The sequence below is a fragment of the Topomyia yanbarensis genome, chromosome 2, assembly GCF_030247195.1.
Source record: "Topomyia yanbarensis strain Yona2022 chromosome 2, ASM3024719v1, whole genome shotgun sequence".
Taxonomy (NCBI): Eukaryota; Metazoa; Arthropoda; class Insecta; order Diptera; family Culicidae; genus Topomyia; species Topomyia yanbarensis.
In genome coordinates this window covers 154,069,044-154,089,017 of record NC_080671.1, presented here as the reverse complement: position 1 = coordinate 154,089,017, position 19,974 = coordinate 154,069,044, and the positions used below count along the sequence as shown (strand labels likewise).

General features: G+C 36.3%; 1 protein-coding gene across 8 annotated transcripts in view; it reads right to left on the bottom strand.

Annotated features, from left to right (window-relative positions):
- The window catches only part of LOC131681795 (arrestin domain-containing protein 3-like), a 77,318-nt gene that overhangs the window by 21,909 nt on the left and 35,435 nt on the right, over positions 1–19,974 (bottom strand). For 5 of the 8 annotated variants that reach the window (XM_058962828.1, XM_058962831.1, XM_058962834.1 and 2 more), the window contains exons 2-4: positions 16,809–17,157; positions 7,539–7,609; positions 4,550–4,741 (exon numbers count right to left, since the gene is read on the bottom strand). In XM_058962828.1, coding sequence (XP_058818811.1) covers positions 4,550–4,741; positions 7,539–7,609; positions 16,809–16,920 — 375 coding nt within the window. In that variant the 5' untranslated portion in view covers positions 16,921–17,157. The remainder of the gene's footprint in view (positions 1–4,549; positions 4,742–7,538; positions 7,610–16,808; positions 17,158–19,974) is intronic. The other 3 variants (XM_058962832.1, XM_058962836.1, XM_058962835.1) reach the window with 2 other exon arrangements.

Here is a 19,974-nt window from a genome sequence, read left to right as displayed (position 1 = left end):
TTGTACCATCCATTGAACTGTCTTTGTTGTTGTATTGTTCTAAGTGGAATGCAAGAATTATGAACGCTAACAACATGAACATTGAAGAACTCTGTTAGCTCATCGACGCTGGTCATGCTATAAAAATTATTCCATGGAATATTTTCTATCGCTGATCGTAAGGCTATCCCATCGACATCGGAATAATCACGGTAGGTTTTCAGCTGCGATTGAGGAACCGTATCAATATCAAACGAACAGAAAATCATATCATGCCGTGAGAGTCCGGGCACAGCTACTTGATTGAAACAATTCACACGATCGGACATATTTGTTGCAACAATATCCAATAATGAACATCCGTTGTTATGAAAATGCGTAGGTTCAGTACCAACAACTTTCAAAGAAACAGTGTTGAAAGCATCATCCAAGTTATTTTTCCTTTCGCTTTGCTGCAGCATATCGATATTGATGTCACCGACAAATACTACATTTTCGTAAGACGATAGTAGATCCAATAATTCAGCTTGAACGAGTATAGCTAGATCGTTGTTCGGTGGATTATACACAGCAACCAGAAGAATTTTTTCAAGTCCCACGCGCAGTTCAACTGCAAGATATTCACCCTTTGCAGAAGAGCTTTCCGATATTGTGGAAGCGAGGATTGTTTTACACTGAATACCCTCTTTCACATAAAGTGCTATACCGCCACCACGCTTGTACAACCTGTCATTTCGCATGATCCGATACCCCGATATTGCAATGGTATGATCCGAAATAGAATCACTCAACCACGACTCAGTAAAACAGGCTACAGTTACTTTGGAATTAGCTAGCATACATTTGACCTCTTCAAATTTACTCATTTGGCGAGCGCATAAGCTCTGTACATTTGCATGACACACGTTTAACTTGTTGTTTTTCAGGGCACAGTTCATCACAATTGATGGTATGGTGAGACGCGAGAAAGTGGCATCAATTGATTCACCCATAAGATCCAGAATGGAAGTAATGAACACATTTTGACTGCTTAATTTCGCTATTTAACAAATCACATATTACAAGCTTCATTTTTTCTTTGACAAACATTACACATACATTAACCAAACATACAAAAGTGTATACAAGCTGTGATTAGATGCAGTCTAGCTGTTCAATGGCTGTTATTGCAATCGATGGTCCATCAGCAACTTTCTTCACGTGGATGATACCAAGTTTCGTCGAGACTGCCGCAAGTTTTTTCTCCCTTCGCCTTTTTAGAGCTAACCGCTTAATTTCCCGGGCATTCATAGTAAGGTTTTCGTTTATATAGATGCGCCGATCCGAATTCAGTCCAATGTGCCTCAAACTCAAGTCGCGCTTAGATAAATATTTTGCGTAGAATTCATCTCTTAAATTCGCCATCGAGAATTGTAAGAGAGTTAAGCACTGGTCCCCATCCGAAAGTTTCTTTGATCGTAGCCGCTTGCAATTCACATGATAGGTTTTATCTGTGTCGAAACCAATCGCTTCCGCAATACACTGTAGGTAGTTTTGAGGGTTTTCATTGGCAATATAAGGTATTCCAACAGCAATCAGCTCCGTCCGATTTTCTAAACGACAAACATTTTCAGCTGCTGAGTCAACACGGGCATCTACCATAGACACAGCTGCACGTACCGCGGTTAACTCAGTGGTGCAATTTGCTTTGAAATCGTGTACATCATTCCTGATGACATCGATTTGCTTTTGCAGATCATTTTTGAAGTCATCCAACTTTTTGTTGAGCTCAGATTTCATAATGTCGATTTTATCATTAGTTTCGTCAAAACGCCGGGACAGCATTCGCATGGCATCTTCCAGTGTAAGTCCAGTAGTAGTAGTAGCAGCAGTAGCAGATTGACTCGTACCAGCATTACTCCTCAGCCGCTTTACATTTCGTTCGTCACCAGACATCATTGCGGGTTTAGATGACAACAAATGTACACAGTTGATATCAATTATCGATAGCTTATATGTATGCGACGATAGCTATTCGATCCAAACAATGGCCACTGACTCGATTTTTGTGCCGAAATTAAATGAGTTGGAACTCGCGAATATACCTTCGTAGTCTCGAGATAACGTGTAATGGAGAACCGACGAACGTGAATTTACTAAAACTACCGGTTTCGCGCCCGCGGGAATTTCACGATACACTTATTATATGATTGATGCGAGAGCTTCAATTATCTTAGTTGTACCACAGGCATGGTTGCCAGAATTTTTATTACTATTACTATAACATGGTAAACATTTGGCCTGTGTTAAGCCAAAGAGGACCAAGCGCCATTTTGAGGTACTTTATCTAAAATCGCTTTAACATCCAATGTAACACCAGGAACTCTAATATCTATTATGTTTTGGGAGCTCAAATAGCAAACGAAAGCAAGCAAGTGTTTTTTGACTTTCTACGTAAATGGTAAGTTATCGAAAAATGAATTTTGGTACGAAAAATACATGAAAAAAATTATGGCGCTTAGCTCGGTTTGGCTTAACGCAGGCCATTTGTAATTTCAACTAGATAGCAATTTTCAAACAACTATGCATATGGCAATTCTAACCATTGATTGTAATTAGAGGCATAGTAAAAATTACCATAATACTACCATGAAATAGTAAGAAATACCATATCGCTATGTCGAAATGCACATGGTACAACTAACAGGAATAATATTCAAGTTAAGCATGATTTCTACCAAAATTCATTGGCACAGCCTTTTTAATTTAAACCTCTAATAGGGTAATTGGGGAGAGATATCGCACATTTTCAAAAATCGATCCTGCATCAAAGTAAACCATTCAATATTTCATGAAATCATTTTTATCAATTACGACAAGTTTCTAAAATATTGTGAAATGGTTTTTGTCACGAAAAAAAATAAGAAAGAAAAATATTTTTAAAATGTTGAATATAAAAATGTTTCTAGCAATGGTAATACCCCCTTAAGAAAAGTGAAGGTGTTAGCCGATTTATAGGTGCAATCAAACTTCATGAAACTCAGCTGAAGACACCTAATCACAAAAACATCAACGAGAACTAAAAATATTTTTGTTCGCCATTTTTCAGTTTGTGACAACGGTGCGGCGTCTCACCCGCACATGCGGCATCTCTCCCGCAATGACCTTTTTTTAAATGTTCGTGGAAAATTGATAAGAAATTTTTTCATACCAAAAACCATTTCACAGTATTTTGGAGACTTGTTGCAATTGATAAAAATGATTTCATCATATAATGAATGGTTTACTTTGATGCAGGATCGATTTTTAGAAATGATCGGCATCTCCCCCCAAATTACCCTATTATGAAGTTATCAAATATTCGTTGGATTGCCTGTTCATTTTACCCCCGTATTTATTTTACCTACAATCCCGATATTTTAAGTAATTAATGTCGTTTTCGCTTGAGGTCCAAGAACAGTAAACCAGGTTAGTTGCTTTGATAATTTTTGATGATACAACATTTTTGATATTACAGCGGTGTTGTGAGCGAACCAGGAACATATTTCAGGTTAAGACCCAAATTCAATGGCACACAACCTAGGTTTGGAACTGGCTTCAAACAAACAGTTTGATAGCAGTTAGGTGCGAAACTAAGTCAATTTCAGCTTCAAGCAAAAACTACATAGAGTGATGAGCCCATTTTCGCCATGTTTCTATTATCACCCTACCCATTTGAAGCCGTTGGTTAGAGCAGTGTCTGCCATCTTTGTTCAACGCATTGAGACAAATGATAGCGCAACAATAGGGGCACTCGATTCGAGTTTTCATTTCGCTCAAACACGAGAATTACACTTTTTAGTGCATTTGGTTCTTAACGACGAAGCAAAGCTGTTGATGTCAATATTTACGCTTTCCATTGCTTGGAGGCCGGGAAATTAATGAATTACTGAGGCACCCTGCCTAGTGAAGGTGAAAATGGGCACTTTACCCTAAGTTACGTTAAACTGTTCGGACGTTGCGTGGACTCGGATGATTGTTTTCGATGAAAATGCCAAAACAACCCGACTACTACGCTAGAACACAAAGGGTTAAATCTCGTTAAGAAGATTTCAACTAGTGCGTATTTGACGCTTCATCTGTACTTTCTTCCTCATCATTTTGATCACTCTTAAGTACTATGGACCCAAACAAATCTTTCATGTCGTCCAATTCCTCATAAATTGGTTATAGCTAGAACATATAACATAAATAGCAAACTAGACAGAAAAAGAACGAAACAATATCTTTGCTTGTTTCTGTTTCTTGATGATAATTTAAAATACCACGCTTCTCCTTTATAGTAGTTTCAATGGGGACATTAAAACATCTTTCTCGAACATGATGGCATCATCGTTATTTTGTTTCTGAGGCCACAGATGACAAGCATAAATCAAAAAGAGCACAAAAATTGGGTACTATTTGTCATTTCTCGGTTTCCTTTGTACATCCTAACAGTGAAGGATATTATGAAGCAGAAATCATGCTGATATCCAAAGTTTATTGCACAGGTTTTGGCGCGAAGGAAACCAAATCGGAACGGGCATTACAGTAGTATTGATATATGACTAACCTTAACAAAATATCGTATATAACAGGCACGTGACTCAAAGCTGCAGGGAAGGTTCGTTTCTGGGATGTTAAAACGGAACGGAAACTGGTGTTGACCACGTATGAGTACCGGCACAGTCACATCTAATCCTTCGTTGGGCCGTTCACCCCAGATCACCGCCCGCTCATCGATGTACAGTTGGTCGTCCTTCACCTGGTTGGGCAGAAGCAGGGAAAGACACGAAACAGAAAAAAAAAATGCTTTTAGAAATGATTTAATGAATGAATAGGTTGATAGTTTTAGTTGGAATGTATAGTGTCATGTGTGTTATCCCCACTATGTTCCTAGTTTTTTATCCCTTGCTACCCAAAAACAATTTAGATTTCGTCGCAGTTAGTTAAGTTAGATCAAAGGACATAAATAAAGGAAAAAATAAACAAAGACTACAGAAAAACTATCAATAGGTTCACAATGAAAGAAAATAGAATATAAACAAAAATATCAAAAATGATGATTATCCTCTGTGTTAGTATTAGGAAGTGAATTTTTATTATAACGTGACACTCTTAAGAACATTTGTAACATGTTATGTAAAAAAGAAACCCCAGCGTAAAAGAGCTTCTGCAAATGCCGTGTCGAATAAACGTGTTATGAAAAAATAGTGTCATGTGTGTAGTAGAGAATTTGTATGCGGTAGCGAAAATCCAACCAATGGATACATATGTTTCAGGTGTTTCTAAATTTGTCTGCCCATCTCCGAGTGCATTTATTTTATGTATCTCATCGATAATGCAAGTGCCTGAATGAGCACAGTGCCATGAGGTCGTGCAAATAATATTAATAATAATACTTCTGATAATTGTGGATTCAGATACTGTAAGATTTTTTTTCTTTTCGCCATTATGACCGCTGCAGCATTTTTAACATTTTTTGCACTTTGATAAAACAAAATGTACGGTTCGAGATCATTCGGTACGAGTTAATTGTCCAACTCATGCATAGAACTCTCGGAGTAGATAATTACATCCAACACATCATCCCTTCTAGATCGTGCAATAGTTGGACGAATTTCTGCATAGAAAATATTCAGATTTGTGCATTCCATAATTCGAACTCATTTAAATTAATATCTGAGTTGCCCTAAATAATGTAATGATCATTTACATCATGAGTGGACATTCGCTTCTACCACAATATGATGCAACACAATATGATTATTCATTTTGTCTATGATATTAACAGTCAGATTGTCTATGATATCACAATTATTGGGAGTTGTAAGGTTGGAGATTAGACATGCGTAAATAGCTATTCGCAAGAATGCATGCACGAGGCATCACACGTGGATTTGTTGAAAGATCCGGAGACGGGATTAAGTAACTTTACAGCGTAGAGGATTCCTTTATGAAAATACGGTTCTTGAAACAACGCTACAAAAGTTTTTCCTTGCGAAATAAATTTATAATTGCTAGACGTTTATTTAAAGGATCATCCATAAATGACGTAGCAATTTTGGAGTAATCTTTAACACCCCTTCTTCCCCATGGTAGCATTTCGTCACAAACCTCTAAATACCCCCTAGTAATTACGTAGCTTGACGGTAACCCTCCCCCCCTTCATCCCGTAAAAAATTAAAAAAAATTGATAACGATGTTAGTTAGATGAAACGGGTAAGGTTGTCGTGACAGCAGATCAACCCCTATTCCCCTTTAAAAAAGGTACGTAACATGACATAACCCACTACCCTCCTGTCGTCACACATAATCACAAAATACAAAACTCTCCCCTCCCCCAGATAATGCTACGTCATTTATGGATGGTCCCTTGGAAGGCTTATTGTGCTAATCTGATCAGTGTCAATTGGAGCACTATGCATTCCTCCCTCAGCAAATTCGTTAGCTTTGCTGCTAATCGTCTATAGTGAACTCTGAAAACCTATTATATTCCGTTCGCGATTACATTGTTTTGGTCGGAGAAATAAAATACACTGTTAAACAAATCAAATGGGGATATATAATTATCACTAGTGTCTGAACATTAAATATATTCAAATAGATATTCGAATAAACTTAAAAAATATAATCAAATAAAATTCATATAATACATGTTCTGGTCCGACCTCTGTAGTGCCCATCATCTAAACAAAAAGTTTCAGTGGCTCAGCGGAAAAAGTACCTTTTGCGCTAGTGCCACAGATATGATCGGTTGAAATTATTGAGGGGTTTCTCACTCGTTTGATGTACGACAATGGATAGGACGGAAAACAAAAACTGAAAACTGAATTACCTCTCAGTTATCATTTATTCTGTTCACTCAAAAAGAGGTTGACATATATGTCACCAAGGTCATTATGAAGAACATCAAAAGAACCCTTATAAAAACAAAGATGACCTGTTGAAGGCTATGTAAATATGTTCTCCTAAAGAGGAACTAAAGATCTTGCCTAGTAATCAACGGTTGCAAATTTTCCTTTCGTCAACAAATACTACCAGTAAATGATTAACAAGCATACAACATTATTTTGCTTGCATATACTTCTCGCGGTGTGATACGATGAAATTTTCGCGGTGAGTTAAAACTGTAGAATATTAATATTTCCGCAAAAAGTTATAAATAGGTGACTGCCTACTAAGGATGATAATAATATGCTATAAACTGCTTTTCTTGAGCATGGGCGCTTTTACACTCTGCTAGCAGTACTCGTTTTTTTATAATTTTGTTCAATCCACGGCTCTTTGAATTTTATAACACTCCGCGCTTCGTAATAATGTGAGATTTCATATTGGACCGGTTTTCTCCGATAACCTAAACCCAGCAATACTGATTATGATCTGTGGCCGACAAAGAGTTCTGTCCCTTTTCACCGTGGCTTCCGCTATAGACCCATATCATTCCTGTTTGGGTTTATAAGTATGTCATTAAAACACATAACCAAAGTCTGCCATGGTTTTCTATCTTAAGTTATATACCGTGTTTATGTATTTGACACTACTATATAGAATATAATTACCGTACGTTTATCTCCCGACACGAACACTTTCCACTCCACGTGGGCTTTTCCCCGTAGCAGGAGGCGAATAGCTGAAAGAACGGTAGAGAGTTTTAGTACGACGAAATAATGATTCATTAAAATTTCTATTTTGATCTAGCTCAAATTTGGCGAAGTGTTTAGTTGATGCTCATATTTGTTACTATTATTGTTATCGCCAGTTATGAAAATAACTAAACCGGTGGTAGAAAATTTATAAATATTATAAATAATCTCCAATCCAACTGCCGATAAAATTGATTCAGAAATGCGTTTTGATATGTAGCTCATTCCAAAACTTCAAAAAATACATTCAAAATTAGGCGAATTGACGTTTAATTTTGGATTCAAGGGACTACAATGACAACACATCCATTCACATTTGGTTGTCGTCCAAAGGGGGCGTATCCATAATTTTTCCGAAATTGACATTTTTGCATTTTTTAATAGTTCTAAGCAATCCACGTGGACTGTCATTTGAGAAATTTAAAAATAATTTTTAGATTTTTTGCTATTAGCAGTTAAAGTTTACCATGGAGGTAACCCCAGTACTAGCTAGTATCCAAAAGGGGGTAATTTAAAGTGACCAGACGTATTCAGGACGGATGGGGGACACGCGCAAAGAAACCTATTAACGACGTATGGTTCTCAAATATTTGCACAACTTGTGTAAGACTGAGAAACTTTTCGTAAGCATTCATGACCTGGTTCATTATATAGAAATCAAAAGGGGCATCGTTTCCATCGGAATAAATTGGCTCAATTTGCACATTCCCCACTTAGTTTGGAGACTAGGCAGCACGACTCAAAACTTTTATAAGATAGTTAAGCGAAACGAACGACGGATATTTTAGTATAAATATCAGGATTTTGGTAAATGCGGGACACTTTCCAGGACATTTTACCGCACAGGACAAAACCTTGAAATCCGGGACTGCCCCGCCTAATCCGTGACGTCTGGTCACTTTAGACTACCCTACATTGTCTTATGGAAATTCGAGTTTTCTCGTTCGTTTTCCGAGGTTTTAAGAAAAAGTAGTCTATCGATTCGTTTTAGCTCGCATATCAGTGAACTCTATATAATACTGTTTTTAGTTGGATTGAATTGTACGTTGACGTTTCGGCCCAAACCGTCATTCTTGAAGGTGAGTACCGCTCAAATACTTGCTATGTATGTACTTTTTATCTAATATATAATTCCTGCACGTATGTATCTTATAGAGCGTTTTTTTTTAATTCCAGTGAAAACGTCATGTTTCTACATTGAAAGTTAGCCGAGCAATCAAGAGAAAAATGGTCCATTGTGGTCGGAACATTGAAAAAAGGGGAATCAATTACTTTATATGGTTGAATTATCCTAGTTCGGAATTCAGTCGCTAGGGCGATGCTGTTATCAACTGTTTAATAAAGCTAGATAGAAATGTGACGTCTTCGAAAAAGTTGTAGGTCTTATCATTTTAAATATATCTTCTGAAGATGCAAACTTTTTAGGTTCTGTATGTTTCGAGTTGGATCATGCTTCAGTTAAAAATTTTACTAACAGATTATGTTTTCAAAAATGCGCCATATTTGAAAATTTGTAGAACCTACAAAGTTAGTGTCTTCAGAAGATATACTAATGATTACCTGACTGAATTCCGAACTGAGATGAAATGATCAAATGAAGCGCTAGATGCCATGCAACCAACTTTTCCAAAGACACTATAACCCTTTTGGACGCTAGGTACCCCCGGGATTACCCTCTCGAAGTACAAAAATGGTCGTAAATTGAAAGGTAGTTCATGTAACGTTTTATTTTTCCTAGACAACATAGGTCAATGAATTACTAAAAAATCGTGTATTTTTACAATAAAAAGAATGTTAATTTGGAAATGTGGGAGTTTTTTCTGTTAAAAATGCAAAATGGGTTAGCCCCTTTTGGACACCAGCCATTCATATGATGACATCTAAAATATTCTAGAAGCACAGTTGGTTACTTTGGCCAACTAAAATCTAACGCTTTAATTGAAAAAAGTCGTTTATCAAAAATGTTCATAACATACACAGCTACAAACCTGGCTATCAAAAAGAAATTATAATATCTAAAGGTAGATCAGACCGAAGGATCATCTTTATTATATATTATGATAGGCCCATTAGTTTGATGTTTATCTTCCTGGGTTCATACAACTCAGAATACAGAGCAATGAGTAACAATATATTGAAGCGCAACAAACCAGTAAATGCAAAGATGCAATAGCCCTTTGTCACTCTAGACGATATTGTCTTATTGTATAACTATTTGATTACCTTAGTTCGAAGACAGGAGCGGATCCGGAAAAAATTTCGGAGGGGGTCCAAAATTTCGATAAAACCCTGTTTTAATTAAAAACAGTTTTGGTTGTCGAATCTGGTTTGGAATGATTTGGAATTTAGAACGAAATTAAAATAGAAAAAAAAAATTTCTCAAGGAGATAAAAAGTTTAGGGATCCGAACCTCCAGGACCCTCCCCCTGGATCCGCCACTTTTCGAAGATTTCTGGTTTTGGTCCTGAGCGACATTAAGAAAAAAATCACGCTTAGAAACGGTGGTGCTGGACCCAGCATCAAATCATGTGCAGAATCAACGTTTGGTATTTGGAAGATCCTAACATCGCTGGACATCAAAAAAATGTTAACCATCTCTCTAAACATGGTCGTTTTGTAAATACGTTTTACCATGCGGAAATTCTTAAACATGCTTCCGAATATTCTTTCGCACTAAGTAGATACTACATATAGTCTAAAGTGGAGATTTCCCTCCCGACTTCTGCCTGTGCCACTTCGATGATGTGTTTCACGCATCATGTTTTGACCACGCTTTTTAGGTTTCGTCTAGACGCTCGTAGAACACCTTTTATAGCTATAGTTGATGAAATTGCTATAGCTGATGAACTTGCTTTTTATCCTCAACACGCAGTCATTAACCGTCCTCCATCTATGTTATATGTTTCATTAGTGGAGGAAAATGAGGATAAAAAGTAATTTTTCTCCACTAAGGAGAAAATTGTTATGGGTACAAAACCTCTAACTTAGTTATGATATTTCGACTGCGTCTCATCAGAATCAGACATTGACTTAGTGATAGGACTAAACTAGCGCCGAATTGACGCTAGCTCCAAAAACGGGGACACTAATTGTAAGCTAGTGAAATCGAAGCATTTGGTTTGGTTCAGCAAACCAATGCAAGATGCACTATGCTATATTTTTTCCAAGTGGAGAAAAAATTCGGTAAAAACTAATTTTTCTCCACTTAGGGGCCATACACTAATTAAGTAAGGGCATATAGGGGGAGGAGGAGTTTCAGAATATCTTACAAATTCTTATCTGAGGGGGAGGGAGGGTTTATCGTTTCTGACGCAATATCATAAAACAAGTTTAAAAAATTAAATCCACAAAGAAAATATTATTTTTAATAAGAAAAGGGAACTATTTTCATTTGTACCATATAATTCTTGTATATCAAACAATATGAGTAATTTTTTGGCTCTTGGTTGTACATTGTTCTGTTCGGGAACTGGAGTGACAATATGCCTTACAAGTTAAGAAGTGTTGATACCCTTCGTGTTGTTAGACCGACTTTGTTCTTTTCAAACGTTCGATTCAAACCCGTAAGGTATCTGGAAAATGTTCTAACATGCGATTGTCAAGGATCTTGAATGTCGAATATTTCCAGAGTGTGAACTGTATTTTAATTCAAGAAAATTCGAAGATGGTTTACTCGGAGCTATGCGTACGATAAGCGTCACAGCTGGAACTCAAAATAAATTCATGCCAGAAGAGGTTATAAACTCTTTTAAATTCTACATCACAAGAAAATATAGGAATATAGCAAAGCAGATCATGTGGACCAAATTGGAGTTACTGTATATCTGACAACAGTTATTCTTTCTACTGGGCGAGATTGACATGCAATTAAAATTCCGCAGATGATTACAGTTAAATTTTGTCATGAGTTTTCTGGTAATAATTCTATAGGGGAACCCGGGGCTATTTGGACCTACTTAAGCAAATCGCCCTTTTAGGTGGATAGATGTGAAAAAAGTTACCAGTCAAAAGTCCTAATTGTTAGTTTGAAACCTCAGCTACATTTTGGTGCCATACAAGGTCCATTTGCACCACTCAATGGTAGCACTAGGCGACGATTTGCAAACCTCTACGTTTTTCCATCCTTTTACAATGTAGGGGTAATTTGGACGTCCCTACGGCGACCGTCATTTTTCTTTAATTTTTTTTTATAATGGAATTATGTTTACCTATGAATTAGTTACAGGAGACACTCCTTAAGAAGCAAAAAAAAATAAATAAATTGCTTTACAAAAACTTAATCTGGTGTATCACAGCTGTCGATTGGCGGCCCATGTATTTCTTTGCTATGGAGTGTGCAATGGTGTGCGCAGCCGCAAGCCGCTGAACTGTGGTTGACGGAATAGGGGGTCCGAATAGCCCCGTACGCTCATATCGCACAAAAGTGGTGAGCGTCTCGAAAATATATCTGTTTTCACCCAAACAAAAATCATTCCATAAAATACGAGCCTCAAGCTTTCCAAGACATCCTTTTATTTTTTTTTCACTTTTATTTGTTGCTTTAATCACGGTTTTTCCATTATAATGATTTGAGAATTTGAGAATTGCAAAACAACGAAACACGTTGTATCTCCTTTCTACAAAGAACAAAGAATCAACTTCAGCTCTCAAAATTAATGTTTTAGAATAGCGGTTCCACGAATATGTACGATAGTCAGAAAGTCTTGTTATTTTCTGAGAAATCGAGGGGCCCGAATTACCCCCTACTGTCTTAATAGCCCCGGGTTCCCCTACATATCGTTTTCGCTATCTTATTATTTGATGAATTAACAATTCGGCTTTTTAATTACGATAGTCATGATAAGATTTTATGTACGGGGAGGGGGAGTTCACCAAAATCTTACGATCTCTTAGCTCTAAAAAGACTTACATAATTAGTGTACGGCCCCTTAGGAAAAATTACTTACAACCTTTTTTTTTATTTCGATTATAGAGGTTTTAACCTTTAGGTCATTCGCCTCTTTGGGTTAGAAAAATCTCTGATGAAAATTTCTAACCCTATGTGCGTGGTCGGGGCTCGAACCCAGGTGCGCTGCGTACATGGCAATCGATTTACCAACTACGCTACGCCTACCCCCTTACTTGCAACCTTATTTGCGCGTGCAAAGTACAAAACATATAACTAAATCAGTTATGGAATTTACATTTCGACTTCGTCTCATTGGATTCAGTCACTATCTTAGTGACAGGACTAAGCTAGCGCTGGATTGACGCGCTAGCTTAGTCCTGTCACCAAGTTAGTGTCAGATTCTGATGAGACGAAGTCGAAACGCAAATTCCATAATTAATTTAGTCCTCCATCTGATGACCGACACTTTTATTTACCATATACTACAATACCGATTCTGATCTCTGTCTTTTCATCGCCAGTGCAGTAGATGTGATACTTGAACGAAATACGGAGTTACTGCGCGAAATTCACTATCACCTGTGTCAAGCCTTTGGTATTCTAGAAAATCTGCCGCGCACATTTCGCAGTTCTCGAGCTTGCTTAGGTTTCAGCAAGATTCTCACGTTGCTCGTTCTGAGTTTCCCACTCGCTATCGCTCAATATTGTTGTGTATTTCGCCGATAGTCCATTTTTTTAGAATTTCTGATTTAGAATCCTCTAGCATTAGTAAGACAGTTATAGATACAGCTGACAAGGCACCGCATTTCTCCTTCAGAAGTATCTGCGACTGATGCTGATTCGAACCGCCTCTATCATGGGGAACAGACGATTTCGGTTCTGCCCTTCCTCATCAGCATATGATCAAATATCCTACCGAGAACGGTTATCAAACATTCACAATGATTGCTTGTATCCGTGCTGACGCACAGAGGAGTAACTGGGGTCCAATCCTGGTCAAAATTATTTGCTGCTGCTATTGCTGTCATTTTGCCTTAATATGAACTAACAATAGACAATAACTAGTTTCTTGAACAATTTGCCATCTACCCACCTACCAGTGCAGAGGTCCATTTTCTATATCTTTACGAATACTAGTAATTTTGAGGTGATCTTTGCGAATACATTTGTTTTTCCAGTTGCACAAACAGATGATCGGCAGAAAGGGGAGAGGGGAAGGGGCTCCTGTGCATATATTCATAGAGATACTTTTTTTCCAAACATAGTATTTGGCCCTACAGCATTTCGATGTACCTCAAATTTGTAAAAGTTTCAATATTTTCAAATCGCTTGGAATTTATGGATCGGAAAAGATCGGAAGAGTTCCAATATTTTTTGGATACCTGGAATCTTGTTTTGTAATAGTGCTTCAGGAACTTTGCCGGATCTTGCCGTATAATATAACTTTTTTATCATTAAAGTTTGGAATAAAATGTTTAAAAAACGTATTTTTTAAAGTTCGTGCAATGCACAGCAACACTACTATTTTCAGTAAGTTTCAGGCTGAGGTTATACAAATGGTTGTGTTCAACTACGTTTGTAATAATATTGCCTTATTTAATACAGTCATCATCACGAGAAAGCGATATTGCTGGATATATAATGAAAATGATTAAAAAGAACCTGAAAATGTCATCATTTCACATCCATGCAAAAAATCTTTAATAATTTTTGACATACTCTTAATTTTGCCATGTTATACAGTAGACTTTTAGGTAGATAAAAAAAATATAGCGAAATAAAAAATCGAAAAAAAATATTTTGGTTATTGGCCAGGAATTTGTTCTAGTTACTCCTCTGTGTGACGCCGCGAGTAATTGATAAAAAACAGATACGACAACATTTACTGACGCAAACATTCATACCACCTGCTGTTCCGGAATAGCCAACCCGATGACAAGTAATCGGATTGGCCCAACGAGAATTTTACGTGGACTGATCAATAGGGTCTAGTGCATCCAGAATCCAGAAAAAAATTTAGGAGGGGGTCCAAAATTTCGATTTTAAAATGTTCATTGTGCAATACGTAATATGTAATACCCTCATTTAATTAAAATCAGTTTTGGTAATCGAATCTGGTTTGCAAAGATTTTGAACTTAGAATGAATTTAAAATAGAAACTTTTTTTAAATTTCTCAAGAAGTCAAAAATTTTCGGTGAGGGGGGTCCCGACCCCCAAGACCCTCCCCCTGGATCCGCCACTGGTCTAGTGGGATTAACCCACAATAGCAAAAAACGTTCTTCTAAGTAATTTCACGAATTTCGCCACTTATATTGCTGGAGTTCTTTTTAAATCAGTGTTTGGTTATTCATGACCCACTAGAATGTTCCATAAATCAGAATACCCGGTGATAGCAGAAACCAATGTTTAGTGTACACAATTTTCAGTTTCATATTCATAATGCCGGGTATTTTAATGGATTACCAAGCAAATTACTCCAGGCATTAAACAAAATCGTTACCAAATAGCCTAGGGTAAGTTGGGTATACGCTAATGATTACCAACGGATAGTTGTGAATATTGAAACGATGATTTATCCTAGATGGTTTCAAGACCGAAATTCAGTGCAGGAATGTCACGATAATATATAAAAAAAACTCAATTATTCGTTATCTACGCATATTCGACGATCGGGAAAGAGCTACTCATCATTACATTACTAGCTATGCCTGCAAACGGACACACGATCATTGTATGCCTACATCAATTCCAAGTAGTTCAAAGAATGAATGTAGCAAGTTTATTTTCTTCACTGGATATTAACACAAATTAGACATTGCAAATGAGCTTTTGGATCAATGGTTATTTACATCAGACAACCTTTTCGATGATTTCCTACTTATAGTATCGATATTCACTATGGGAAATTGAGCAATGCTAGAATCAAAACAAAATCGACTAAGTATTGCATTTTTTTTTAAATTTTGTTGCATCTGATATCTATAATTAGAATAATCCTTTTTCAGTTAGCTCCCTAAATAAAAAGTTTGACTGCAATGAAAGTGTCAATAAATAAAGAAAATTGAAACTAGATGGCTATGGGATATAATTGTATGCCACATGTTTTCTCAGTGTTTTTCCAAAAAGAAATTTCTCTAACCCGAAACCCGGCCCTGAGGTTAAAACCTCTATAATCAAAATAATAAAAGAAAATATTATGTTATTATTATTTTCAATGATTCAAAACGTTCGAAATTGTTTGAGAGGTACGTGAGAGGTGCAAAAGATTTACATCCTTCGCATTCAAAATCAAATATTACCGCAAAGGCCCATTATTTTTGCGAAATTTATATTACTGTATCTGAGAATAAATGGATTTAAAAATGTAAGATTTAAGTTGTAAAATCAAAGAACTAGCATATAGCATAATACTGAAAAGCTTGAAAACCATTCTTAAAGCAAGAAAAAAAATTGCAAATTATGAAACAAGTGGATCGAAAATTTAAAGCAACTCAAAACCTTGCGTCGAACGTGCTCATTTAGTAGTTCAGTGTGATTAAGACTTCTTCAACCACGCTTAAGGAGTTAAACCACTGTAGTGCGCAAAAAATAGGCATATTTCGAGAATTTTTTTAACATAATAAAGAGATGAGTCGAGATCTTGTTGAATGGGATTTATAACATCAGTATTGAATGACACAAAATAATTTTTTTGAGCAATTTCATCACAAGATGGCGGTTGTGCTGCATTTTCCCCCCATGCGCGATTTTTTGGAAGGCCGGAAACCTATCTCCCATAATTTTTGACTTAGAGCCAAAAACTAAAGTTTTTGATTTTTTCAATATTTTGATTTTACGCGAAATGAAGACTTTTGAGTGAAAAAATGTCGAAAATGTCATAAAAATCGACACAAAATTGTTAATTAAGAAAAAGTCCTACATAGGTCGCTAGAGAAATTAATTTCGAATAGACTGTGAAAATTTCAAAGCGAAAAAAAAATATTTGTTTGAGTTACATTTCCGGCCAGCTCAAAATTGAAAATTTGAACATTTATATATTGTTTTCGTCTTCCGTGCTTTGGGATATCATTTTTAACATCCTAAAGCACATTTTTGAATAATGAATAGAAAATCGATTTTTTTAATTCTACAGTGATGTAACCCTTTAACTGTTGAACCACCACTAAACATGGTTTAAAAGTCAAACGTGTGTGAAGAAGTCTCCTTTCAAGGGCTACGTCTATCTGTGCTAATACCTTTGCTTAACCTTTAATAACCACTTGGATCATAACGTGCGAATGGTTAGAGTCATACTTACATTTCAGCTTGAAGCTCTCGGTTGTGTGGATAATCACCTTTCCCGACAGTACTTCACCTGCGTAGTAGTGTTCCTTGTCGAGTCGAATATCCAGCTCCTTTATGTAATCCATCTAGAGTAGTTCACTTTTCCTATGCCTATGTATACAATAATAACAGTTACACGGCTTGTATGTGCTGAATGTCCTATCCTTGAACGGTACTTTCACAGAAGTTATTTGTGTTTGAGTGGTACTGCAATCACGCTGGATGGCCAAAAGTTTTTCGTTGCTTGTTTCAGGGTTCTTGGCAATGAATTTCGAATTGTAAAAGCATGTCTCATTGAAAAACTATCCATTCGTCTTTGAGTCCTTTAATTATATGTTTATCGTGAAGAATAGTTAAGTTATCAAACTCGTGTATTATGATAATGATTTGTTATTACACTGATGTTTTATGTCTCAATTAGTGAAATACTTCATTATCAACCAAAACCCAAGTATTTAAACCTGGTCAGTCAGTCAAGTTTTGAGTTCGTTTTCGGTAAATTTCTTCTGACTTGTGCAGCAATTTGAAATTTACATATAGCAGCAAAATAAGATTTTTAATATTGGTAATACAAAAAAATGTATTATAGCGCATATTGCAATTTTTTAAAATGACTCATGTGCAGAAAGTCTTATAAAAAAAACTTGAACATCCCTGATTTTGAAGGTACAAAGACAGGCTCTCAATGTTACTTACGTCCGTTACGACCGTTTTGTGGAACCCTAGGAGAAATTGGGTACAGTCGGCAATTGTAGGCAAGTATTGTAGTGTAATTGTATTGTAGGCAAAATAGACACTACGCATTTCTCATAAACCGTAAAATGCAATAAAAAGATAGCGATATCGCAACATTTCTTGAAGTTTTCAAATGTTTTTGAAAGATGCTGCTAATAACAAATCGGAAAACCATTAGATAAAGCAAAGCAATTTTTTAGCAAAATAATTATTTCGTGAGAGCATGTTAATGGATATAGTATTTAGATTTCAAAATTATATGAATTCGTATAATTAACACATGAAAATCGTTGATTTCGAGAAATGTTGCCAAGTTAACATAATGTATAGGTTATTTAAAACTCATTTCCCGCGTGAGATGCCACACATGACTTGTGAAATTGTATCCTAAGAGCTTGCTTAGGAATACTCGAACTAGTTATTGTACTTAACGAACAGAGCATAGTTTAAGCTGTTTAAAATATAATAATTCGTGCAAGTTGCATGTCGTAATCATAAAAATAAAGAGAAAAAATCATGCTTTTTTCGATTGTCCCTCGCGGGAAATGTTTTAGCACGCGGCGAAAATTCAGACGATTACTCCAACAAAATTAATTTTTGATTTTAATCGGCAGCCTATTTTGATACAATCTCTTTGATTTTTGAATCTACATTGTATTATTATATAATTAACAATGGTACTTTTAGTCCAACCAAATTTTATTTTATTTTGATTTTTCAGTATCAAATTAGCGTGTATTGTATATGTTTGTGCGCGTCTTCCGCATTTTCCATCGGTATTGCGAATCTTTTCTAAAATCCACATCTAATTTTCATCAGTGCGAATGAGAGAACGTTTGTTTTTGTTTCGGTCGCACTCCAATGTTTCCCATATAGGAACAACTCGACGAAATGCTAGATTATCTCGGGATAGGCAATAAGTAAAATGCAAAACTGGGCTGCTATACATCACATTTTTTAAAGAACTTAAACAAGTGCTATGATGTATGATATGTAGTATACTCTCTGAAAAGTGGCAATGCTAAAATAATTAACAATATTGAAACAGTCCAGTGTATTAAGTCTACAGTTGAAATATACAATTTAAAAGTGGCTAATGTATTATGTTACAGCACAGCTAATGATTGAGAGAATCAATTCTATCTCGTAAACTTGGTTAACCAATTAATCAATATCGATACTCCACTCCCTGTACCATTAAAACCAGCCGGAAAAAGAGCCGGCTTATGACGGAATTGCGGCTCCAATGACATAATAGACTAGGACTCGAGATCGGTTGTATCGTTTGAGCCGAAATTCCGCTGGAAACCAAAATTATGAACCAATTTCCGGATAAGTTCAACTGTGATGTAGCAGACTGATGATGATGATTTTCTAGTATTCAGCAGCCTTCTCTACGAATAAGATTAAGATTATTTTGCTTTCGTCATCGTTTTGAAAGTTATGAGCATAATTTATCAAAACAATGTATAACTTTTTAGGAATGGCCGTGTTCAGCCATAGCGTTATTGCGAACAGTGTCAGCCATGGTAAATAATTGTAATTCAGAATCTTCAATCATGTCCTATCTAATTTGATGGTCCAAAACAAACAACTTTCCTCCTGAAACTTTTTTGCTGAGCTTCCCATCCTTTCGCAACGGTGCTCGTAGGGGAAATTGGGTAACAGTGGAACTATGAAAACAATACGTTTTCATAGTTCCACTGTTACCCTCTTTCCCCTATGCAATAAAAAGTGTCATCCCGATCATCACGTTTGGAAAACTTTTCTCGTTTCTAGATATTGACATTTGCTAGAATTCATTGTTGATGTAGCGGTCGTTGTCTGTAATAAAATGCTTAGGAATGCTTGCCGGTGTAACCAACGCTTACAACTAAACTATATACCAGTGGCGTAGTGGGTCTGGGGAGGGGGAGTTTATGTTAAAAAAATTGAAGAAAAATTTCAACCTGTACTGGTTTAGCAAACGAATTTTAATGATTCTTATTAAAATGTATGCCTTGTAAATATATTAAAAACATTTTAAATATGAAATATGTCAACGATGTAATAGTTGGGATCCCAATTTTTTTGAATATAATAGATGCACTTACTAATCTAACTAATCTAATCCCTTCGCCCCGTGTAGTCCCAATTCTCAGACGACAGCAAAACTATTCTTCGCCAATTAAACTGTAATATGAAACAGCTTGGAGTAGAATTCGTCTAAAATCAGTGTCTCTCTTCCTAACGTAAGTGATACCGATGTATTGAATGCTCTGTCCAGCGTTAAGCCGTTGAAGGGACCGGATCCGGATGCTCATAAAATGCGGTACCCGAATGCTTTACGTACCAGTAAAAAATATTTTCAATTGCTCAATCACGGATGGGAGGAATCTCACTGCTGAACTGTCTGGTTAAAGTAC